The sequence below is a fragment of the Branchiostoma lanceolatum genome, chromosome 8 (genome assembly GCF_035083965.1).
Source record: "Branchiostoma lanceolatum isolate klBraLanc5 chromosome 8, klBraLanc5.hap2, whole genome shotgun sequence".
NCBI classification, from domain to species: Eukaryota; Metazoa; Chordata; class Leptocardii; order Amphioxiformes; family Branchiostomatidae; genus Branchiostoma; species Branchiostoma lanceolatum.
Window position 1 is genome coordinate 3,770,256 of NC_089729.1, and position 26,469 is coordinate 3,796,724.

The window sequence follows — 26,469 nt, forward strand, 5'->3', positions numbered from 1 at the left end:
GGACTAATTCCTGTTTGAAGATGGCAGCTCCGTGCTTGACCTAGCACCTGCTCCCTACATCAAAGGTCATCTCCTATCCCAGCTTTACCAGCAGCTTTTGTAGATTACCCAGTGACCTGTTTTCCCTGTTCCACTCTCATAGGTATGTCTTCTCAGTGTTCTATTATTTTTCAACTTCAGCTCTATTTCATTTCAGTATGACTGTGTAATTGTGTAATCAACCACAAGACAGGTTCCTTCAAAAATATTGTAGATACAATATCCAGAAGTACTTGAATTGTAATGTGTCAACTTCATAAATCATACATCCCTCAATGTCTCTTGTTGAAAATTTCATAATTGGTTTTTCAACCACTTTTTCACCCAGTAATTTGCATAGAAACTGTGACAGCAAACTAGTGGCAAAGTCAGGCTTTGAAAGGCTAAACTGCGAACCTTTGTTACCATGTTTGAAAGAGCCGACACTGCAGCCAGACGGATCCACGCTAGCTTGGAGTGTTTGTTTAATGTGTTTGTGGTGCGGTAACACTTGGCCACTCAAGTAGATACTGTAGTGTGGGGGCGATTACTCACCTTTGAGTCATGAAGCAGCTGATCTTTGAAAAGGGATTTCGGTTACTTAAAGAGATTTTGAAGCAAAGGAGGGTTCCTTTGTTGTGTAACAAACAATTCTTGCTTATTTTTCCAAGGGCTCTTGTATTTTTTTTACTACCTACTAACCCCCTTACCTACATAAGCAATTGTAAAATGTTTATAATCCTCAAGATAAACAAACTTAGAAGTGATCCAGGCAAATAAGCAGCAGAACAGTTGGTATGATGCAGGACAAATGGATAGTTTCAACAAAGTAGGCTATCATTTTACCATTTACTGGGGACCTGGTATCTTAGTTTTATTACTCACCAAGCAGAGGAGGGGTTTCGGGTGGTTTTTGACGTGTTTCTAGGCGTTTTTGTCATGCTTTCTACTTTGTCATGTTTTTTTTTCATATCCAACCCACACTATGGGTTGGCTATACAAAAAAACATGACAAAGTAGAAAGCCCGACAAAAACGCCTTGAAGTTTTATTGCACTTTCTGGTGGCTGGGTCACATGGTTTCTTGAAGCCCGGCTACAAGAAACAGTGCAATAGAACTGATGTGCTTTTCTTTTGGTGACCATTGAAAGAAACCAGGAAATGTTACATGAAGAACCTAGATACCCTATCAGAGAACCCTTCAATGTCCAAGCAGATGTTGGGTAACCATAGTTTTCCTCACATCACTGCCCAGGTCATTGAAAAAAAAGATATTCCAAGGAGATTTTAAACCTTCTTACAAGTTACATAAGGAAGATCTTTATTGACACAACAAAAGCACAGCGACTTTCGTAAGGTCTACTAACGTTACATACCTACATACAAACGAATAAGTGCATACAATGAGTTTGATTACACACAATCATATGGGATAGAGTAACATATCGAAATATCACATGTCATATACATTGCATTCTATACGAATATAAAAAGGTACGACTTGAAGAAATCAACCCCACAACATCTCATTCATGGCAAGGAGGTTTTATATATAAAACCTCCTTGTTCATGGTAAATCGAATGTTGCTTTGCAAAAAAAGATATGACTTTCCTAACCATCAAATCCATGAGTGTCTTTTTCAAGTGCATCATTGTAGTTACTGAAATCAATGAACAACAAATATTATGGATTGCAGTGCTCATTTGAAAAAGAATTTGCAAGACAAGAAGTTGACTAACGTGCAATGTGTAAACTTTTCACAGTTCTCTGTAAAGCGACCCGCCTATCAATAATACCGATGAATGGAGTTTTTCATGGGCTTTTGACATGCAAATTTTCAGCCCAGACTTTCTACAAAGGGGATACGATGACCCAAGACCAGGCGTAACGGCCCATCCACTGACCTCCTTAGTGTCTATGGTCAGAAATATTCGAAGCTTTCATCTACTTTGTTGAGGTCGGGTTCGTAAGATCGGGATTTTCTGGAGGAGTAAGTTTTGTTTTGATGGCGGCATGGGAGTTCTGGACTGGTCTTTCCCGCGATGAGAGGGAAAATTCAAACAGGGTGATCGATGCCGCGCACCGCCTCCTCGCAGCTGGACAGTCGGCGGGCGATGTAGGTGGGCCCCACAAAACTTTGTAGCCTCGATCTGTCAGTCATTTGTCTATGCTGTTATCAGCTTCTATATTTTGTACCCTGAAGCAGCTGTAGACTTTCCTTCAGCTAACAGTTCATCGGAGCAGAAACATCGGACGTGACCGTGCAGTGGACCCTTCTGAAACCCAGTCCCGAACATGGCCGTAGGAGGTGTGACTTACGACCTGTTCGACTCTTTGGAGGATTCTTTTTCCTCGGATCTGGATAGTTTACCTCAAGAACTGTTGCTGGGACTTATCAACCAGCCCAGACAACGAAATGGCATTGCAGGAAACCCTCTACAGGGTGACATGGAGGAGGAAATCGAGCTGGAAGTGGGGGCGGGACTGGGCGAAGGGGGCGAGTGCCCTGTTGTTGACGGGCGAGTGCGCGCCGAGTTCGTTCCGTTTTTGGAGGACTCAGATCATGAACTTGCAGAGGACGTGGCCTTCCTGAGAAGACGTCTAGCAGTGATACACAGAGACGTGCTGGACCACCCAGTCTTGAAGGATATGATGAAGGAGGATGGACGTAAGCCTTAACTTTTCTTGTCCTTTTTGTTTGGTATAGAAATCGGAGCCATGTTGGTTTGTTTTGGTTCTGAAGCTACGAGCAGCCCTGACCAGAGGAAACTGATACGCTCTCCTCCATATTCCATCTTTTGTGTCGAGTAGAAAAGCTACTCTGTTCTTTGATTACCTTGCTCTATTTTCGTGGTTTAGGGATCTGTTTATCTTTCAAGGTCAGGCAATTTTTCATCACTGGTAGGCAGCACGATAACAAAGTAGTGCCACGCGACGTGACTTGCGTGAAAAAGACTGAAAAGAAACTTTCACCCACAAACCAGTCTTGTCAGACATGCCCACCAGCGACATCAGGAGTCGTTGCAACCCACAATGTCCATCAACAGAATCCCCGAGTCTCAAACATAGTTAAAATGATCTCTCATCATCTTTGACAAATGACAACCTCCCTGACCTCTCCAACACCTCACTGCAGTTTCACACATTTCCTTTTAATTAATAATAGTTAATGACAAGTGAAATCATTTACAAGGAGGTGACAAACCGTTAACGTAAGTTAATGTTAACGTTAACGGTTACATGTATCTTTTTTTTCTAGATGTCAAATAGTAACGTTACTTCTGGACATGTAGTTGCATTCAATGCTAATTTCGCTTGTCTTGATGTCGTGTCTGTCATAATATTTATATTTTTTATCAGATGATTGACAATGCAGCTCTTCCTACATAAAAAAAGACAAATGCTGTCACTCATAAACATGACCTTTAAGGTAACTTAGAAATATTTGAGATGAGTTTTCCTTTAGAGTGCTCGGTTTTACTAGAGATTCTGTGAGGCTTTACCGAAGATCTGTTAAAGGTCTCAGTTCAGGAGGATTGTTCCAATTCTTCAGAACACTGACGTGGGAGACATGATTTTCAGTGGGGACCTTAAAGCTTGTATAGATCTCTTTAATACTTTTCAATGTATGCATAGTCAAAAGGTAACTCTTACTCTCAGTTAGACAAAGTAAAGGGAGATTTGCCATACCGTTTTAGTGTATTGATGCACATGCAGCTGCTCTCCACATAGCTTGCACCTCTCATGCCTCGGATTGCATTCACCCAAATCACCTGGAAGTGTGCAGATGCCCACCTTCCTTGGCAGGTTCTTGGTGCAAGCTATAACTTGCTAAATGTGAACTGCTGACTGTACACATTTTTGCATGGAAGCTTTGCTCCTAAGCTGACAATGACTACTCTACTAGTACTACTCTCCGAGCAGAGTAGGGGTTTCGGCTGGTTTTTGACGTGTTTTTAGGCGATTTTGTCGGGCTTTCTGCTTTGTCATCTTTTTTTTGTATAGCCAACCCACGTATTGTTGGCTATAGTGGTACAGCAGGGGGCTGCTGGATCAATGTTAAGTCAGGTGTGAAATAATCATCCACATCAGTTGTATCGGTTTGCAAATCCAACAGTTGATCCCTTTGGTATTTCAATAATATTCTACACTCTTGGCAGTCGACTTAAATTTGTGGTAGGGTTGTCTAGTTAAAGGCCTGTGAAGCAGCTGGATTATAGAGAGGAAAAGAGCTAAATGTCATTTTAATGGTACTGTTGTATTGTATTGTAATCGAGGGGTAAATAACTGTTTTCACTAATTTCAGGGTTTACAAACCACAGTGCATTAGAATTAGAATTAGAATGATTAGTGATGATGAAAGAACACAATTTGTGACATGTCGATATAGAAAATATTAATCATTATGTTGTAGTATGAAGTTGGGTATGGACTCATACTATGGAGACATTTCAACATTAATCAAAAGTCATTCAAAAATTCTCACAAATGAAAGTCTTCCACCATTTGCAGGCAAACCAGTTCCAGCCTCATCCTGAAGCACCCAAAGGCCAGGGTGACACATGAAAGATACCAGATACCCAATCTCCAATAATTAAGCCTGTGATTGGAAAATGCCTCTTACTTTGTTTATCAATGATACTTATAATCATTGAGTGAGAACCTTCTGCACAGGTTAAGGCGCACTTTAGACCTACAATGTTATAAGGTCGTACGATCATCGTCGTAGGCGACGGTTTTCTTTAGACACACGGTCAGGAAATATCATGGGACCCCCCGGCGCAGAATTCCATTGATATGCGCGTGTGACTCAAAGTGAACTCTTGCGCTCAAATTCAAAATGGCGGGGGAACCGCTTGTTTTCGTCAAAAGATGAAGCTTTTACTGACTTTGCAACAACTGTTGCCCTGCAGATGAGACGTTGAAAACGGTGCTCAGCAAAGAAAGAGATTGAGGCTGGTACAGAGACGGACGGGATTTAACCCGAGTTCGTGACCGCCGCCGGGGATGTCCCGGGGATCGAGGAATAGGGGCATACTAGAGAAGTAGCCACTGGTAGCAGGGCGTCGCGCCGGAATAACTGGTTTCGGATGAGAAAAATATGTTTCCATTGCTAACTGCATGCATATTTACAAAGAAAACGAAAGAAACTTTCCTTCCCGGACAGGAAACAGCACGCTGTAGGCTTATTAGCATATCACCCACTTCCGTCGCCGGCGACGATTCTTCTTTAGACGAGAAAAACACAGCCACAGGCCCCCCCGCTGAACGTCGTGCGACTGGGTCCGAGGTAGTCGCACGACATTTCGAGGATTTCCTGTTTATTGCCGTCGTACGATTGTTTTGATCGTCTTTAGACGGCCAAAAAATACCGTCGCCGGCGACGTCGCCCACGACGATGATCGCACGACTCTAAAATGTCGTAGGTGTAAAGAGGCCCTAAGTTATGAGAACCTTCCCACCTGCAGTGTGAAAAGTTCAGCTGTTTGACCACTAAACTAGAACAGGCGGTAACAATGCACAAAATGTCTGCCATGTTGAATTTTGTCTCAAGAGAAGACAACCGTCAGTCCATGTGTCTTGACAATTGCCAGCCCTAGGGAGGCAACAGAACATGTAATTTTCCCACAATAAGTAAATATTGCCTCCGGAGTGGGCGTCTTCCCATTGTTTGTACCAAAGCAGGTATCAAATGCCATCTTTGTTTAAAGTGTGAGCACTTGTGGAGGGATACCCTCAAGCATTTAGGGCAATCAATTTCTGCTATAGAAATATTCTATGATTATACAGTCTGGGACCCCAGCTGTCACAACCTTGCCTCAGACAATCATTGTTTGTCACCTGTGGAGTTTCTATCATTATCTTAGTGCTGAAAGTCTCTCATTGTGGTATGTGCTATGATTATGAAGACTGATGACCTCTGTATGAAGATCGGGATGCAAACATAACACTTCATCATCTCGTAGTTATTACACTTACAGTGCGAAAAGGAGTCATGTTTACCTTTTACTTAGTGTAAGGGCTGATTGGTAAGTTATAAGGGGCATTCAATACGTTCCAAGTCCGGTAACAGGTAGTTTTTGTGGTAGGTGGAGTATATAACAAAAGAGTGCAATTGTCCATGCAGTAACAATCTGAAACGCTAGTAGTAGTAGGAACAATATAAACAGGTAACCATATGAGTCTGATTGACGGCATGTATATTCTTGTAGAACGTGGCAAAAAAGAGCCCTCCACCATGATACTATTTTAGTCACATCATCACCATCTGAAAAGCAGGATTGGAAGGTGAGGTCAAGTGGTCATGACCCGAAGGTCAGGGACACCTAACAAGAGTTCAATTTTGTCTACCAGACAGGAAGGCTGATCTTTTCCCCATTTCTTGGAGGGGGAGGAGCTGTATTTGGGGATTCCGCACAGCTGGATTGTAGATTCATGCCAGGCAGATTGAAATGTTGCATGGAACATTTCATACAAGCCATCTACCAGAGGGCATTCAAAATACAGTATACTCCTGTCCTGACGTCTAAGTTACCCAAGCAACAGGGAGAGAATTGTAAGGCATCTTGTTTGGTAGGTTTCTTTGACATTTGCTCAGCTTAGTAAACATCAGCTACTGTATTTCCAATTCCTTACTCTGTCTGTATGTCATTAACTCACGAAAGTTTTTCTGGAACACTTTCTCCTTGCTAAGAATATGATAAGTAGGTCGATTTTAATCTAATGGTCAAGCAGTTATTCTCTTTCTTGCAGTTGATTGCATTCCAGATGATGACACATATTGATGATCTTAGTATTCCAAGGAATGATTTCAAAACAAGAACAGGATTCCATTTACCTGGTGTGTGCCATCCTGGCTGGAGCAGTTCTGATATTTTTTGGTTAACGGATTTAAAAAAAAAAAGAAATTTAGCAGGAGGACATCATTAAAACAGAAGGCTGGGGTGAAAACTTGCAACTGACCCTGTTCACTCCCTGAAACTGTGTGCACCAAAGTACAAACTTTCCTCTGAGATTCTGTTTTCACATTGATTTTCCAATCTAGCATTGTGGAGTAGATATAAACTCATGAAGTATGCTGACAGGCTTATATAGACAGATGCACTTCGATGCTCAAAACTCATCTACATTCGAGTTAAACACATGATCATGACTATAGACTTGACTTGTCATTGCAAAACTGCCTTCATGATGTGAGTTTTAAAAGAAGGAACAGTCATCTGTGATGAGACACATGCAGCAAAGCTGACATGTATGTTCTGCATTGGAAAGTTAACCTTGTTAAAAAACAAAGTTTTGTCAGGTGATTTACAAAGGGCCTATGAAACGTCTATTGACAAACAGACAAATTAGACACACTCCTGAAAACAAAGTCACATTTTCATTTTGTTTTATTTGTTGTAATCCATCACCTATGCCATTCTCTCCAAAGATATTGAGTTCTGTTTATGCAGCATAAACTTGCAGCCTCCCTTTAACCACTTATGGCGAGGGAGATTTCTTGAGTGAACAATTCTTACCTCTTCATCATGAACCAACCACCTGTTTTCATACTCTGATTTTGATGGTTTCCCACCTTGTTAATTGTAAGCTATCAACATGATGTTGAAAGTTGGTGTGCCTGCTACACACACTTTTCCTCAAGTGGTTAGGGTTCCAGAGGCTTGTTCAGGTTTTGGTTGGACCAGCTGTCTTCTATCAACACTGAGCTGTGCTGTGTACACAGTCCACCCTGCCCTCAGTCAACCCCTGGGTGAAAGTGATACCTTCTAAATGAATTTTCTTTATAAACTGACAGAAGAGCTCAGGCCTAAGGTCAACAGTGCTGCCACCTGGAGGTCAACTTTGTTACTCTTCTGTCCAGCACATTAAATTTTTAGGTAGTTGTGTCATATTTAAAATGTCTTTCATCATTTCAGTACATCCAGTCTGTATATGCTCATAGTGAAAGTAAATATGAAATCAAATCTGTGCTACCAATTAGTACAATGAAAATAATTGTTTTAATGACAACATTTTTAGCATAGATGGGTCTGACCTACAGACTTTTATGCTTACCTTAATTTTAAGTTTCAAGATGTGGTTCTGCCATCAGATTAGGACAGAGGGCAGGTTTCAAGGTTGAAGGTATTTGCAATGATTTACAACTCTTCACAGCTCACTTGATCAAGTCGTAAATTATGTAGAACTCTATTATTCCCTATCAAACACCTGAAGACACCTTCCAGACAGGTTCTTTTGTGTGCCCCTACTGAGCGGAAGCAGTAAAGCTGGATTTTGTGGAGCGTACAGTAAAAGTCAGTTGGAGTCAGGCTAGTTATTCCATGATGGGACTGAAGTCCTCCCCCTGAGAGTGATAAATGGTTTTGACTGGAAGGTCTGGACTCAGATAACCTCGCAGCCCTGGTACCAGTCCTGCCTAGGGTTTCAGGCAAAGGACTGTCTCTTCTTTGGGAGTAATAACACACAGAGTCTCCAGCCAGAAAACCGTTTTGGCACGGAGAAATGCAAGGTTTGTTGAAGATACTTTCTTTCAGTAGAATTCCACATAGATTCAGACCATTGGTGTTTTTCATTTTGTTATATTAAACCTTGTATCTTAATATCATTAATCACTACTTTTAGTTAGTTTGAGTTAAACGTATTTCATTGACAGGATATAAACAAACCTTTGGCCTAGATGGTAAGGTCATGTGCTGACTTCACACTTGCAGACTGATGATATGGCATTAATGGAACATTTTTGTTTCGATGTTCATAGTCGATAGTCAATATTTTATTTTGTAGGCCTTGTTTTCCATGAACTTTCCCTAACAGTCTAGTGTATGGAGTGGTAATTGTCAAGAGTGTTCAACCCCCAGTCTGAGGAAGTCCAGTGACCACCAGAGAAGATCACAAATTGATTGAGAACCCCCAGCAGGAAACACAGTAATGAAGTTTTCATTCTCACCAGGACACTATTACCCATGGCTGCTCACACATCAGACTATGGTCATCAGATTTCACCAGCATGAGTCAGTCAGTGTCTGCATGGTTGCATTGATTTAGATTAGAATTAAATACATTTCCCACCTATAACTCACTGTGTGTTGGTTTAGTCTGCTTGGCCTTTCCTTTGCTGAATGAAGTGTTAAACGTACAGTTGGTGTTGTTTTTTTGCTTCCCACTGTGTTTTCTGACTCAACCTTGATGGAAGCAACCCATACTGCAGACTTCACCAGTAAGTGTAACTTTGTCATTTTGGATATTGGAAGGAAAAGTTTTTCAACATTTCATCTGTCATCATTATGAACATTTGGTCAAGAAGTAGTATTGACTTCTAAATGAAGAGTCATTTAAAATACTTTGAGGTAGATCTAGAAATATATTTGGACAATCACTGTTCTAAGGAGATTGCACAAAATTTTACTGAAAGTGAATACATTCAAACTCAAAATTGTAATGGAGAATTTGTTCTAGCATTATATTAGATTTACTTGTTCACATTAATTTTGTTCTTTTGTGTTGATATGTCATCATGGAATGAATGTTTTGCAAGGGCTCATATGTTTATTCATGACAAGAGGGAGGTTTTATATGAAACATTCCTTAACAAGACCATAGCACATCCAGGTCAAAAGATACAAAAATGGAATTTCTGCTGCAGTACCAAGGTCACATACCAGGGGGCCCAAAATCGACCTTGAACTTCGGCTTCACAACACCCGCCCACATACCAAATATCAGCGTAATCCATCTAGAGGTTCTGGAGTTATGCTGTCTACAGTAGTGCGGAAACACAAACATACACACACACACACACACACAGACAGACACACACAAAACTTTTTCTCAATTTTTCATGGAGATTAACCTGACATAAGAAGGTAGATTCCATGTGTCCTGTTTGCCAAGAGCGATGTAGCCATCCTGGCTCCATGCCCCATTCTACAGGAGACATGCTCGTCATGACGGGAATCTCTGGCATCCATTTGCTGAAGGCAGTGGAAACCTGGTCTGCTGACAAGTTTGTCTGATGAAGGGTAAACACCATTCTGTAGCTTATCGCAGAAGTGATGGACTGGTACAACAGTGAGGTAGACCTTTGGCTCCTCCTCTCATAAACAGCATGTATCTGTCTGGCTTCCCTGGCGTGTCATCACTGAGATGTACCCCTGACCTAGAAATAACACAATAAACCCCAACTGATGATGATGATGATGATGATGATGATCCACTGTATTCTGCGGCTCAGAACTACACCCAAGGAAATCTTTTTTAAGGTACAGGTATCGGTGTCATCTTTTTTTCTTGTATTTGATGTCCTTTCCCCCATGTTTTCTGTACTTGTGGCCTTTTGAGTGGAAGTAGAATTTCCAAATAAGTTCTTATGCTAGACAAAAGATGTCTCAGACATGCAGTTTTGGTTGCTCTGTTGTTCCTTCAGCCTTGAGGTGATACAGGACTAACATCACAGAGCCAGACTGCTGGTACATTAATTCTACTGGAACACCATAAATCCTGTGCTGTGAAGTTATTTCCTGAGCTAAGCTGCAAGCATTTGACAGGGATAAGAGGCTTCTTTCATGTCTGTTTTGCCCTTTTTTGTTGGTAGCCATGTAATGGGCCAAATGGATTAGGTCTTGATTTCGTCTGATAAGGAGGATGATAGCACACTATTGATTGAATCGTAAAGTAGAGTAGAGTAGAGTAGAGTAGAGTAGAGTAGAGTAGAGTAGAGTAGAGTAGAGTAGAGTAGAGAAGAGTAGAGTCAAAGACAATGTGATGAACGTGAGAAGTAATAAGTATATGCCTCCTAACTTCTATGTCTGCCCCATATAACGTAATAGAATTAAGATCCAGTCCCTCAAGGTCACCTGTTCCCACTGAAAGTTGATCCTATTTCTCGCCAGTGGAGCCCTGTGTCGTGTCCTATAGCCACACACCACCAGGGAAGGGTCTCCTGCTACAATGTATAATAGCCTTCTATCAATAGTTGAGTTCCAGCTCTCCATGTGACCCTCTGAATGACCCAATTACTTTTAAACTGTCATGTTATTACTTTCCCAAAGTATGGCAAACCGGCCATCAAATTTATGTTCCCCTTCAGTTTTTGTATGACAACCTTTTCTCACATGCCATGTAATACTAATAGCCACTTTGTATGTAAACAAAACATGTTAGGTAGGAGCATCGGAGTGAACACAATTCTCAGCAGTACATCCTCCAGGGTAACATCTATGAAAGTTTAATTTGAAATAGTGCCTGGAGGTTTGATAACTGCTTTTTTTTTCTGATGAGCCAATATTAGAATGTGACCCATCTCCCGCAAATCTATCATCAATGAATTGTTGCTGCATGTGATTTGGTTGCCATGGTAGTTGGCCCTGCTGGCTATCGCAGTTTTCTGATGGAAGTGCCGTTGCTGCTATGAGATTCACTGCACATTTAGTGCACAGTCAATACTGGTATTAAATTTATATGATGAGAACGGGGTGCTTGAGCTTGGGAAGAAGATAAACTGCATCCTCATTTCCATTGTAACCTTCTAGTCAGTAGGTTACATGAATGTAGAAACAGATAATGGCCTGTGTCACTGGTGGTGTCACATTGAGAGTGGCATACGCTGAGCTTTGTTTCAGGCCCTGTAGGTAGAAAGTAGAAGGTAGAGAGTTGTTTTATATCATATCATTGCTGCAGAAGTGAAGGAAAGTTGTCAAGTATTTGCAAAGCTGTAGAACAGGATGACCTCATATGATGAAGGTAAGCTGAAAATTTACAGTTCTGAAAGCAAATGATGAGGCTTGTTTACTTGTTCCTTGGATTGATCCTTGCTGTTGGAAAGGAACTGGCTGGCCAGGTGGGAAGGATCCACTACCGGTAACATCATTGTGTTACTATTTCAATGTCCAGGATTTTGTAATACAGTACATGATTTCTGAGAATTTGTTACCCTTTTATGATGAACTTGCAAACCTTTTTTGAGAAGTCCAGTTGTTAGTGCAGCTGCAGGTTTATATGATGACAAAGATTTAGCAGGAAAAACAGAGAATTTGAAAGAGATGTGTAGCAAATGATGAGAAATACAGTCAAGTGGAAAATGCAATCTTAGTTTCTCTAGATTAGTTACTTGCTTACTGCTATGATTAATATATGTACATGACATGATAAACCAACCAGGGAACCTCAGGGGACCTAGGGACCATACGATATTTAGCGGGGGGGGAGGGGTGGTGCACTGGAAGTCCGGTCAAAAAAATTTTCCATGACCCTCCCCCCCATTTCAAAAAATTTTTCCATGACCCTCCCCCCCACCTCGAAAAAATTTACCATGACCCTCCCCCTACAGGTATCGTGTAAAAATGGTAGAAAAACGACCCCCATTTATAAAACAACTACTATATGGACATCGGGCGTCCACTTGGGATAGCTGACGCATGCTATAAAACAAGAACCGGGAACCAGCGGTTGTCGGTACCAGAGGCGATAGCAAAAAAATCAGATTGCATAGGGGGCAAGACAGTTGAGAAAATTTTGAAATCGGGACCCTTTGAACTGCTATATGAGAGACAAATTTTGCTGGAAGAGTAAGCTAAGTTTAATCAAGCAGATATATAGACATCTCTATTGTAAAAAGAAATACAGCTTGATTTTTTGGGGATAATGCCCACCGACATATTTTTCGCCGCGGGAGGCGCGACATGCACCCGCAGGAAAATCTAAAAATCTTTAACCATTGAAATGCTATTTCCCGAATTTTGATGAACAAATTTTGCTGGTAAACAAAGTAAGTTTAATGACCCAGGGGCGAAGCCTCCCGGAAGCTCTTGCATTTTTAGGCTATTGAGAAGGCTTCTTTTTCAGTTTTGAGGGTTATATTTATGATAATCATGGTAGTCAATCAACTTCTATTCTCCACAGGACCTTGACATACAATACTTAAGTTTAGGTAAAACCGTGAAAGACAACTAAAATCTCAGAAACAACAATATCAATAGTTTATTCAAGGAGATTTTAACCTCGCTGGTTTATTTAGCTACTCAAAAATATCAATAGTCGATACCAGTTCTCGTTTTTTTTGCTGTGTCCGTCTTCTCCGAAGTCGAAGCGCTACAATATCGTCGCTGTCAGAAGTTCTCTTCGGTGCGAAATAAGAAGCGATATTCCTGGTATTCCCACGCTTAAACGCTGACATGTTTCCAGAAAAATCGCCGCCGAGGCGGTCGTCCCTCTGCGACGTTACTCTCTCTGCGGCGAAAGTCCCTTTGTCGGCAAAATTTAGAGAAACTTGGCCCGTGTTAATAGAAATCGCGTCACCCCCCTAGATTGCCCAAATATATACGCCGCCGTTCCAGGAAGCCTCCGAAACCGCTGTTCTGCGTCAAATTATAACTACTACAGAAAACGTGGAACTGAAAGTTCAAGGAACGTAAAAATCACCGGTCGCCAGAAGTTCGCTGGTGACTGCCACACGTAGTTCCAACTCGCGTATTTTCCCAGGAAATTGCCGCTGATTGACAGTCGGCAGCCTTTGATGACAGTCGCCAAGGCGCCAGAAAGACTACATGCCCTGGGAACAAGGAAAGTCGTGGGCGGCGCCACAAATTTGAAGCAGCCGAATCGTCCAATCATAGCGAAGCTTATCAATTTAGTTGAAACATTATCTTCCTACTTTGGTAGAAATGAATTTTATGTGCATCAATTCACTGTTCTGGATGAAAAAATGGCATATTCTTGCTCCAGAAATTTGTCAGAAATACAATTAAAAATTAATTCTCTCTCGCACTGACAAAGAAAGGAATATTTTACGTTATTAAATAACAGCTTCTGTGTTGCTCAACTGCGGACTATCAACTTCCAAATAAGGATATTACCCGGAATCTGATACATTTACGGCTGTTCTAATAGTCCGGGACCCACCCCGCTGATCGTCATAGGCCCAATTTATACAGAGTTTTTTCAGATATCTAAAAATCCGCCGACATCTGAGCCTTAGATATCTGGACGCATTTATACACACCGACAGGAAGTACCGCAGGACTCACGCAGCGCGCTGATTGCACTCGTGGCCCTATTTAACCTTTAGCGCGCGTTTCAAAATGGCGGGAGAACCGCCTGTGTTTTTCGTCATGATGAATATGGTATTCTTTCTTTATCTGACTCGCGTGTGGCTAAACATGAGGCAGCAAGCAAGGGTTGAGCGTAAGAGGCGTTTGAGGTACCGGGGAAGACGACAGCGACCGGTCAGAATCAATGCTGCGTTCCTACTCGCTGCCCTTGTCGTGGCGGAGGGGGGAGGGCCGATCCACCGAACGATCTGGCATCACGAAAGAAGTCCGTCGTCCGTTTGAGAACAAATGGTCCTTGATGCTAAGAAGTTTTCCCGCTTTATCGCCCGCCAAATATGCAAACTAGCGTGAACCCCGACCTCCAGATGTCTACTACGCGACACATTCTGTTTAGACGTCCGGCTGGAGCGGTCGGGGACTCCAGCTGAGTTGTCGGGCGAATGCTTCAGAGTGGTCGGCTGAAATTTTCCCGACATCTAAAAAAACCCTCATTAAGACCATAAAATTCCTGTTTAGACACAGAAAAAAGCTGTCGCCTGGCAGATATCTGCAGTCCAGATATCTAGACAAGCTGTGTGTAAATTGGCCCATAGTCTCCAAGCAGACCTAGGGGTTGGCAAAGACCGTATCCAACAGGCAGAAGGAGTTTCTATAGCCAACCCAAGTCTCATAGCCAAACCCAAGGTCTGCCACAAGTCGGCCTGAACAAAGGCTATTAACATCTAATTGTTACCTATTCAAACTGCTTGTGTTTATGAGTTGATTACTCTCCGCCCGCACGGGCGTGCAGGGCGGCGCCAGGTCGGCCTGTCTAGTCTCCAGCTGAGACCCAACGGCTGCAAAGACCTTATCCAACTTGCAGAAGAAGTTTTTATAGCAATATCTAGAGTATAATATACTTCGTGGCGTGTTTTGTTTCCCAAAAGAAAGGTTTAGCTTATAAGGTTTAACCTCCGACGGCACGTGCCGCTTGCAACTAACGTTACATGCAAGGGGGTGGGGGTCCGAGTGTTGGCTTGAACCTGAAACAGTAAACATTCCCTACGAATGTTTTGAAACAGTAAACATTCCCTACGATTGTTTTTGTGTTTTTGTAAGAATGGTTCTGATGATGCCAATGGGTGACATGGGTGAAGGAAACACTGTATTATTGTGAGAACTTACAAGGCGCGAACCTCCCACTGGGACGTGCGCGGGTGACTGGCTATCCCAGAAATCGGTCATAAAAAGATTAGTACCCCGGACATTCGTGCGGCTGTTAGCATTACAACGAGGAGGGGCAGCGGCACCTTTATTGAATAGAAATGCTCCGCCCTGTTTGACTTGTGGCAGACCTTGGGTTTGGCTATGAGACTTGGGTTGGCTATAGAAACTCCTTCTGCCTGTTGGATACGGTCTTTGCCAACCCCTAGGTCTGCTTGGAGACTAGATCGTCACAGAGAGGCGTACTCGGCCATGTCGGCTACTGTTACGTTTTGGCGCGATGCTGCCGGGTGTACTCTTCAAGCAGAGCATGGGTTTCGGCTGGTTTTTGACGTGTTTTTAGGCGTTTTTGCCGGGCTTTCTACTTTGTCTTGACAAAAAAAAGATGACAAAGTAGAAAGCCCGACAAAAACGCCTAAAAACACGTCAAAAACCAGCCGAAACCCATGCTCTGCTTGGAGAGTAGCCGGGTGGGAGGGGCTGTGAGATAAGATCGGAGCGGTAAGGCGGGGTGCTAATTTAGTATTTGGCACCTCCCTTAGAGCTGATAGCTGGATAGCTTCCGGATCCTGTGAAACAGTGGAGGCGCGTGCTGGACGTGTGCTTCGGCATGTTTACTACGGTAGTTTTGTATTTTTTCGCCGCTACGCTGGGTGAAAATACAGCATGCATAGCGGGCTATTTACAGCGTCAGTTTGTCGGCCCACAGCATAATGTTTATGTACAACAATTCAACGGATTCGTAAAAAAAAGTCCATGACCCTCCCCCCCAACCCAGAATTTTTTTCCATGACCCTCCCCCCCACCTCGAAAAATTTTACCATGACCCTCCCCCCCCAACGCACCACCCCTCCCCCACCGCTAAATATCGTATGGTCCCCTAGTTAAATCTCCCTCAATCTCTTCCAAACAAGTTATTACTACTAATCTCCCTGCACCACATGGTCAAAGTCTAGACATAATGACATGTTGCTCATTATAACTTCTGAATTGGTAATTTGGGTTGTCTTGATTTTTCAGCAAAATTTGATACTACTGCCACAATTGAATCTGTTTGATTTCATACTCATGTATTTGGGACATCAGTTGGCAATATATGCTACTTTAAAGAGGATATACTCATACTGTACTGCCAGTTCATACAATCTAGCAGTCTTGTAGATGGAACAGACCAGAAATGTCAGGGACAAAACCTCCCGGCAAGCTATGATCTCTTGACAGGAATCGTCTGGTGGGTCTTTGTTAACTGTGACATTGATAGGTGAGTAAAGGCGATTTTATACTTGCAAGAAACACCTTTAGGTGGTTTAACTCAGTGAAGGAATGACTTTGATGTTGTTCTTGACCCAGAAAGTAGATTGTGTATCAGTTTGGTCAGACAGTTGGACCACAAGGGAAATCAAAGCTGCAGCTGGTCATGATAAATGATTGAACTTGATCTTCTCTTCATTTGTAAGTTGTAAACATCAGTGTTGCGAAAATAAAGTTGAATGGTTTATTCTGCCTTTATCCCCGACCAGTTATCAGTAATGTTATTGAGTTTTAGCTGAATGTCAACAGAAGACCATAACAACAGTAACATACAGTTTTTTCCGAAAATAATTTCATCAGGTTGGTAGAACATAGGATATTTGGAGTTTCTTTTTTCACAACCAGGTAATCTCACCTGCTGACGTTTCGGTGTCTGTCAGACACCTTCTTCAGAGCTTCTGACTGGAGTACTGCTTCTCACCGCTATAAGTAGCCGATGTAGTCATTTATATATGGCTGGTCTTGTCTGAACGTTTGAGTTTTGTCAATCCAATTTTGTGTGTGCCTCCAATTAAAATGTCCTATTGTGGTACAATACATAATATGGTAGTCTCAGTCTATTGGTCAGCAGTAGCATCATTAGTGTCAGCTCAGATCCTCATTATCAAACATCACTCAAAACAGCAATATGCATCTAGCCTACAATCAACATTTTGTACCTCATTTCTGCCAAAACTCCTGGGAATGTAATTCTGTTAATTCTGACTGGAGTTGCCTCTCAATTCCATTAACCATCTCGCAGGGTCAACCACAAGGGAGCTCTTGCCGCAGATTTGAATTGATTGCCTACTCTCATATTGTCCACTGTGCATATGTGATAACCGGCTTTAGAATTCTAGTTTTCTAAGCGGTACATGAACTATCCATACCTTCCTGTTTAGCTGTATCATTAGTTGGCAGGTATCTCATTGGTGCCAGATCCCCAAGCCTGTAGGGTACTTAAAGGAAATTTGTGGCAGATGGAAGTTATTGTACAGCTCATTAAATTCCGTTATTGCTCCTTGAGGGAGCAGGCCTGACATTAATGGATGAGCCACAGATATATGTTGGCTGTCCTGTGGACGTGTGACATTATGGAGGCTGCTGGAGACCCACTGAACATGATACCTGAAGGTGAGCCTTTAAATTCTTTAGTTCCTCAAGGTCCAAGAGCAGCTGGCACGTGGGCTAGATAAACGCATTGATGTTTATCCAGGATTTCCTCTGCATCCAACCTTACTCAGAGTCAGAGATGTACTTTCAAACTTACAACCTGTGCTCTAAAACTCGACCTGGTTTTGCTGCTGTAATCTGTCTGTGAGCTGCTAAAAACATTTTTCTAACATTTCTGACAAAGACGGATTTACACTCCAAGCAGAACAAGGGTTTCGGCTGGTTTTTGATGTGTTTTTAGGCGTTTTTGTCGGGCCTTCTACTTTGGCGACACAACAAAAACGACGACAAAGTAGAAGGCCTGACAAAAACGCCTAAAAACACATCAAAAACCAGCCGAAACCCTTGCTCTGCTTGGAGAGTAAGACGGATCCAGGTGAACTCAGGTGAAATGTGCAGGGCTGTTGAGAGGCAAATGGAAAGCTTCAGCATATGGGAGCACTTAGCTAGGTGGCAATGCAGTGGCCTTGTTACCTCTACAGGCACTTTGAGACCTGGAGGGTTGCCACCAATAGAAATATATTGAGATGCCGGAAACTTGGGAGGAAGTAGTTTTAAGACATTGGGAGACGATGCTGTGCAGAGTATAGAGTCTTGCAAATGTAGCTGCTGTTTTCCATGCACATGTACTGTATGCTCATAATCCATACAATAGACAATAGGCAATGAAGGATCTTGTCAAATACTGCACAATGTCATATTTTTCTTGTCTTGATTTCGATGTGTTTTAAGTAGTATCCTACCTGTTTGAATTTCTAGTGGGTATGATAACATTTTTCATCTCATAGATATATCATAATATTACCATTTTTTTCTCATAGTCATATCATCAGTTTTCTATGGGTGGAATACAGTTACAAATTTCTACTAGATAGCTTGTATTAGATTAGAATTTAGAAATTAGATGTTTTAAAGATTCTATCCTGACGCTGTCTCCTATGTTTTTTGAAGAGTTATAAAGATAGGTGTCCAGATGCAATATGTCTGACAATGGTAACCTCTTAACTTTGTCAACCATCAAGTTTATGGTCACATTTTCCTCGTAAGACATGCAAGGGAAATTTGTCTTCACAAAGAAATGTATCTATAACAAACAACTTGGTGAAGTGGTATGTTTAGGGCAACGCTAGAATGACATGGTTCACAGAAAGACTAAAACTGAAAGATTTTGTTTTTCCTTTTTACTACCCCTTTTAACTGATGAGGTCTTTCTTTAACCCTCTTGTTTTCACCAACAGTGATACAAATATTTGTACTAAAATCCCCAGCCCTCCTACTGCTATAGTTTAACAGTTCGATTTGATTATCGTTTGATGTGCAGCTCTATGCAAACAATCAGTAACCTGAAGAACGAAAGGTATCCAGTTAAAGCAAGGGGTTTTCCACTGCTGAATCCAAAAGCTAATTTGTATCTCCCCTGCTGACTACATTAGTCTCAGCATGTGTGTTTAGTTTGTGCTACCCAGATCACTGTAGACCGGCCCAAAGTCATACTGACAACTCTTAAGCCATTGCTTGAGGCACCCAGTTTCCAGTCGTTTTGTTGCACACAGTGCTTCCTGTATGGACTCCTTTTGATGGTTTCAAGCTGGCGGTTCAAAGTAGGAACACTACTGTCAAGAATATGTCAAAACAAGAGGCCTGCACACTGCTGTTGTCTGGGATTAAAAGTTCTGAGTGGACCGTTACTCTTCAGTAGATACTGGTGATGTGGAAAGGAGCCAATCTGTCTAGGCTCTTAGGGCCAACCAGTTTACCTTTATCTATCCAGTCAGGAAACTTTCAGCTATAATAGGAAAAAACAATTTACTTCCTTCTGTCAGTTCAGATAACAAAGTGTAGATGTTTAAACCCGACGAATGATGCAGATAGGGAGATGTCATCACTGACTAAAAGTCCTTCACTACAGACAGCATCACTAGAACTGGACCATCCAACTCTCACCAGTTTACTCTACTTGGAGCCTGGGGCAGGTCTTGGGAGAAGAACTCAAGTTACAGCCAGGTTTAACTTCAAGATTACATATCTTAACCCGTTGGTTGTCAGAGGAGTGGATGTTTCCTGTTTTCTGAACTGACAGTGTCTGTAAGTTCTGGCTGGAAAAGAGCTGGTACCTGAAGTGTGGGTGGGTAAGAAATCACTCTCCATGTGTTTGGAGCAGACACTGCTGAGGCCCAAGTCGGAGTAGAGTATCACTTCAAACATGTCATGGCAAGGACATTTTCCTGGCATGCTGTCTAATATGGAAGAACTCTGTTTTCTTGCCCTTTGACTTGCTCTTGAACCTTGGAAGGTAGCTGTTGACTGAAGGAGAAACCTCCAGAATTGAAGATTGAGACTGCTGCAAAGACTGTTAACACTGAACTTGGTAAGAAGTGTGGATGTATCATGGAGAGAGAGTCATGTCTTTCCAAGTATCTTCAAGAGGTTGTCAGGATGGCCTTTCCTGTTCATCATAGACTTGCAGCCAGAGGTAGGTTGTGGCTGTTATTTGTGTGTTATACTGCAGTTCTGTTTCCCAGAGTATTTTCTTCTTTGCCCTTGCAATTTCTACGTTAGGCTTTCAGCATTCCTAAACTTTTTGTAGTTTGAAACATCATCATCATCATTTGCGAGTATCAGGAACTGATGCATAGCGGCTACAGACATGCGTTTGAAACAGGAAAGTCTGATTTGTTATATGTTCTCTTGGATGTCCATTGCAGAGCGATGAGTCATCAATGGCTCTAAGGTGAGTTTGCAGCCCAAAAGCTCTAATAAAAGTTCAATATAGACAGCTGTAAAATGATGTATACCTTGAATGTTTTTGGTTATGTTTAGGCAATACATTTCAACAGGTAGATCTACTTGAAAAATGAGAATGCCTTTATTGCCCAAGCTTTTCATTCTTGCCCCAACTGGGTTGCTTTGATATACATGTCTGTATAAATTAATAACACCACCCCCTGGGAGGTAGGACAGGTGCTCCCCATCCTCCACTCCCAGCTCCAGTCTGTAATCTCTACCAGGTGTGACAGGCTACAGGAGTCTCCTCCTGTCTCCCCCACCCACTGTCCCTGAAGAATAATATCCTTGCTGACAACTTATCTCCAAGCAGATCTACATGGTGCCAAAAATCGTACATGCTAGCCAAAGAAGCTCTAGAGTCAGCCAGAGAAGCTCCAGTCCGCACCAGACTGGCTCCAGTCCGCACCGGACTGGAGCTTCTCTGGCTGACTGGAGCTTCTCTGGCTAGCATATACGATTTTTGGCACCTTGTAGATCTGCTTGGAGATTAGTTGACAACCACTGGGCACCCCAATTACCCAGTACCCACCATGGCCGCTTCTATTGCCTGATCTTTAATTGAATTCCGCTTGGCTTCTGTCTGCTGACCCCATGGTGACCTGTATTGAATAGTAGGTTTTGTTATGTGGGTTCCTAACTGTTATTGTGCACAGATTCCCATGTGTAAATCTACATCTGCTGTCTTTGTACAGCTAGCAGTGGGAAGTTCTAGTTGTATCAAACTCAGGCAGTTCTTAGTGATTAGTATACCTCAGGGGGTGATGTCATTGTACTTGTGTCCCAGGGGTGTTAACCAAACTGGTAAAATAGAAATTGTCACAGCTCAGAAACACTAATGACAGAGGCCTGAGTTTAGAGATAAGAATATTGTTACCAAAATATTTCTTTATTCCTGTCTACATCTGTTACCGGTTAGTTACACGGTTATCAGTGTAATCTGTGATGAGTTTTGGACTGTTTAAGATAGGTCTGGATACACTTGTGTTTGCTTGAAGCAAGGAGGTTATTGGCCTATATCAACCTCCTTGCATGAAGTTCCCTATGTAGAAATGAGTTTTTTACCTAAATGGGAGGAGAAATGAGATAAAATTACAAATCTGTCAAGCTCAAAGAAAAGCCACATATTGCCCTTGTTTAGCCAAAACCTCTGCTCCAAGATAACAATTATATTTAGACTCTTTTTCGTCACAATCAGCAAGCATAAATTTGTGGACATCACTGGAGCAGGTTGTTGCCATAGCGACACATGACATCAGGTTCTTAGCAACAGCCTGCAATTGGATCAGCTTGATTCTAGCCCTCCTATATCTGGTGTGCTGGAAGATAATAAGTCATAATGACAAACTGCATGTCGGACTCTGGTAGCATTGATTACAGTCTGGTGCAGTCAGCATGGCTTCTAGGGAAGGTAAAAATCTTCACTGTCTTATTTAAATTACTATAAGTTAGCGCTCTTTAGGATCTTGTTTATCTTGCCTGTTCATCCCAAGATCTATGACTGTAGCTTGGCCACTTTTAGCTCATTTTTGGTAATCAGTGTAAAACCTTGGAGATTTGCTCCATTGATGCAGACACTAATGTCAAATGTTTGGCTTGGATGGAATTCAGGAGTACATGCTTTTTGTGTGTGATTGTGCCAATAACACAGATGTTCTTCCAAGGAGTTTTTTTTTTTCATTAGTCTACAAGCTAATGTCTGACAAATTTCCAAAAAACCTTACATTCCCAATGCACTTTTTTTGTAGTTCAATCTGGAAATCTGAGGTAGTTGTGATTTATTGGGCTTTTGCTATGGATAGGTTAAAAATTAAAGAGAAGACATGAGTGCCCCATTTATCTCATAAGGAAATGACATGTAAGTACATGTTTCATGAGATGTTGCTATAAAAGGGTTGTTTTCACCATCCAGCTGCGTGCCACAATCTACTTAAGATTTCTTCTGCCTAGAGACTTGTTTGTTAAACCCAGCAGGTAGCCCGGCCTGAGATGTCAAACCACAAAGTGCGGAGCTGTATGGTTGACAGGAGAGCTGTCATTGCCATGGTTGCCATGGTAACAGGTTAATGGTACCACCTGAGTCAACCTTTTGACTTTTATGCCAGATATTTCGCAAGTGATTGTGTCCCCGTTGGACCTCTTTGATGTTGAAAAGACATGCCTATTTACGTGCAGAACCTATTTACGTCCGGTTTGGCTCATGTCCACATGTCGCGGTGTATTATGCCAAAGCCTGTTCTCATGAGCAATAAAGAACATCATAAGTATGATACTTAGCTATTTCTTTAATTTTTGCACAGCAAAACATAATGACCATGCGTTTACCACATGAACGCCACGTGCCGCGCATGTGGGGGGAAATTTACAGATAAACATTGTTTTTTTTTCCATCGCGTTAAGCAAGTAGCCAGACAGACATAGTGATTTTACTATCATTTGTCTGCAGACTACTTTGGACAGTTACTGTGCATTATTTTCTGGTCTAGGTTCTGCAAGCATAGCGCTAGAAGGGAAAAGATTCAGAAGTGGACGATAATGGGTTACCCTAGCACAATTCTTCATCATATACCTCAGTATAAATACATGCTCGCACGGCGTTAAACAGGCGGAAAAAAACTTACAGACCATGAATTTTCTTTTTAGAAGAGCTGATATTTCTGCCCATGGGTTTGAAATTTGGCTCTGTCCGCGCGGTTTTAAGATAAATACGTTTTGAATAGATTGGACGTTAACTGGTTACCTTACGTTACCTCCTGATGACAAGTGCATGTCCAGTCGAGTGCCCCAGGGGGAGTCACTGCAAAATGGGATGTGATCAAATGGAGTGTTATGTCAAGGAAAATAATGACATTACAACCCAGGAAAATCGGCTTATGTCACGTCTGGTGAGGATAGTGTGTGACTTAAATGGTTATGGTCAGGATGACATGGATGTCAATGGCCTGTAACGAGGAATCATTAAGTTGTAAAAGCAAACTTGAACATTCGCACTGGTGCAACAGTGGCATGTGTTGCAGAATAAGACATATGTTTGAAAAGACGTTCTTTCTACTGACTACATCCCACAGAAAGAACATCATCACATATTTTCCTTTTCTTAATCTAAAGAATGCTAATGTGACATATTAGTACATCTAGATGATCGATACTTCTTTTAAGCCTAGACTTAGTCCCTTGTCATTAAAGATTTATACAGCAGAAAATCACCAGCATTTCCAGTCCGTTGCAGAAGTTATTTGGTCACTAATGTCCCCTGTTGTAATCATGTTACCTGGAGCATGAAATGAGATTCTGATAATAGCATTAATGCATAAATGGCCCATAAAACTTTCATGGAATGATGAATAACATTTTGTTTATTGCTGTCACTGCACATGTATGTCAGTGCAATAAAGCTGCAGATTTCTTCAGCTTGCCTTGAAGATCACTTTGAAGCAATTTGTTTCTTATCATAAAACAGAATTAATGGCAAAACGGTGACCTTAAAGTAATAAATCTTACAATCTATAGAGATGTTTCTGATTAGCTCAAAATCACCATTGCAGGATGCAAGTTTACTCTTACAGGACCGTTTGGGCTTAAAGTTGAATTTGATGTCCTAATGAATTGATTCCCATAAGTATACAATATAGAGAAAGTTTTTAACCATTATTTACTTGATTCATGAAACAAACTACGAGTACTTTCAGCATATAAGAAAATTGCCAGGTGTTTTGTGACTTTTCAGATGTATTCAAAACGGAATTCTTTTAAAAGTCCAAATAGTTTTGGTATTTGAGAGAAGTAAGATGCTAACATAACAAGCTAACGCACTAAATGGAAGGTCAAAGTTGAGCAGAAACATTTGACTTTGCCACCCCAATCTCAATTTGGATTTTCCGCAATGAATAAGAGCACCATTGCCACTATTAATGCTTTGGGGGAGATGTTGCAGGCCAGATGGCAGTCTATAGCCGGAACAAGCTGCATTAATATTTATTGCACGGCTCTGGTCTGCTTTAATTAGCTTAGACACAGTTCACGTGAAGTAAGGCCATCTAGTATCAGACCATTGATCCAAGAATAATTGTGATTTTCAGCTACATTGATTGGCTATATAACACGGCACTTGGGTATACAGAGCTCAAGAACAGCAGACAGCCATTCAGTACCATGGAAAGCACACATGAACAGATGGAACTGGAACATGGAAGGACAATACAGGGAGAATACATTAGATTTCTCAATGGTTACGTTGAATACTGCTTCTAGATATGTTTTACATGTTGATACTGTTATGGTGCAATATCATGCAATAGCTATTGTATCTTTAAGTGTTTTGCTAGATATTGAAGCATACTTCTAGTGACCAGGTTGTAGAGTACCAAAAGAATGAAAAAGTATTTCTTTATAACCTAGCATGTTACTTGAGAAAATTGATACATACATTTCTATTCTGATGAATGAATGAAACATTCCAATGAGCTAGTAATGGAATGACTATTGTATAACGTCTTCTTGATATGAATGTGTGTGTGTTTACTACCAGGGGTGATCTGCAAAAGGTTGTGAAACATTTCTTTTGTCAACACCACAGAGGCCACAAAGTCTGCCTTACCGTATGCTGGTGCCAGGCCAAAACTGTTTAGCAAACACTTGTCCCTAATTTGTTTAACCATTTCATCTGAAGTATCTGCTTCTGTATTGCTGCCTAAGTTTGCCTTTTCCAGTTGGATTGAACAGTATGCTAATGCAATTCAAATATGGTCCTTCCAACACTGGAGGGCCTTTCAGAGGAGAAGGCCAAAATCAATCAAATCTGCCAGGGCCTGATCTGAGCTGAGCACCTGAGCAAACAAACCCATGGTGTACTACTGGAGTGGACTACTTTCAGATATTAGAGCTTTTTTACATGTCTTTGTATTACTCTTTTCTCGACACCCTCAACTTTTGAACAGCAAAATCACCTCTTACTGTGTTATAACTACCTAGTGCTTGCTTGGGCCTTGTGCCAACTAGTTCTTACTGTTGGAAGGAAGCTGACACAGTCATTTTGTAACTTGTCTCATTGTCATATTGTTAGGATGAGAATGAAAAGTAGATCAGCCAGTCTAACGATGTCAATCTTACTTATGAGATGAATAGTTTCACGTAGACAAGAGATCAATGACTGGATTACAGTAACTCACTGAACCCATCTAAAAAACGCATCACGGATAAAGATATCAATGATTTTCGACAAAATGTCTAGTGTGAATGATGGGAAAGATTATGTACCTAAAGGGCTAAAGAATCAATAAATCCATTGTGCGGGTATATATAATGTTACCCGATGTTATCAAACATATTCATTTCTTTCTTTCTTTCAACAATGTGATGAAACATATGGATGGAGGCCTGGCAAACCTCCGCCACGAATCAGCCATACGGTGATTTACACCATTCACCCGGACGGGAGACCTGGCGCATCCCAATCTTGTATCAGCTAACAAAAGGGTATGTCCCCCCGTAAGGGGCGGTATAACCCCAACATCGCGAAAGCCCGTCGACTGATGATGATGATGTTGATGATGAAACTGCTAGAAATTCTATCTGCAATGTTCTATTGCCCCATGACTTGGCAACCATGCCAGCTCTTTTCTCCCCTTAAATCTAATGATGTTGCCATTTTAAATTGATGCTTGGAGAACAAGTGAGTCAATTTCTGGGTCGTCTAAAAGTGATCACCATCAGTTTTGTTGCCAGCTGTAGCTCAGGTAGCCATTGAAGTGTGTTTTGATTGTCTGTGATGGAGGAGGCAGCCATGCATTGGTTAGGCCACACCAATTTAATTTCTTGGTTAACGGATTTTTTTTTTTAATTTAGCATGAGGACATCATTAAAACAGAAGGCTGGGGTGAAAACTTGCACCTGACCATGTTCACTCCCTGAAACTGTGTGCACCAAATTAAAAATATTCCTCTGAGATTCTGTT

General features: G+C 41.6%; 1 protein-coding gene across 3 annotated transcripts in view; it reads left to right on the forward strand.

The window, feature by feature from the left end:
- Positions 1–1,868: 1,868 nt before the first annotated feature.
- LOC136440836 (myosin-I heavy chain-like) overlaps positions 1,869–26,469 on the forward strand; it is an 88,740-nt gene continuing 64,139 nt past the window's right edge. The window contains exon 1 of one of the 3 annotated variants that reach the window (XM_066436967.1): positions 1,869–2,686. In XM_066436967.1, coding sequence (XP_066293064.1) covers positions 2,314–2,686 — 373 coding nt within the window. In that variant the 5' untranslated portion in view covers positions 1,869–2,313. Of the gene's footprint in view, positions 2,687–20,110; positions 20,206–26,469 lie in introns of those variants that run through there. The other 2 variants (XM_066436966.1, XM_066436969.1) reach the window with 2 other exon arrangements.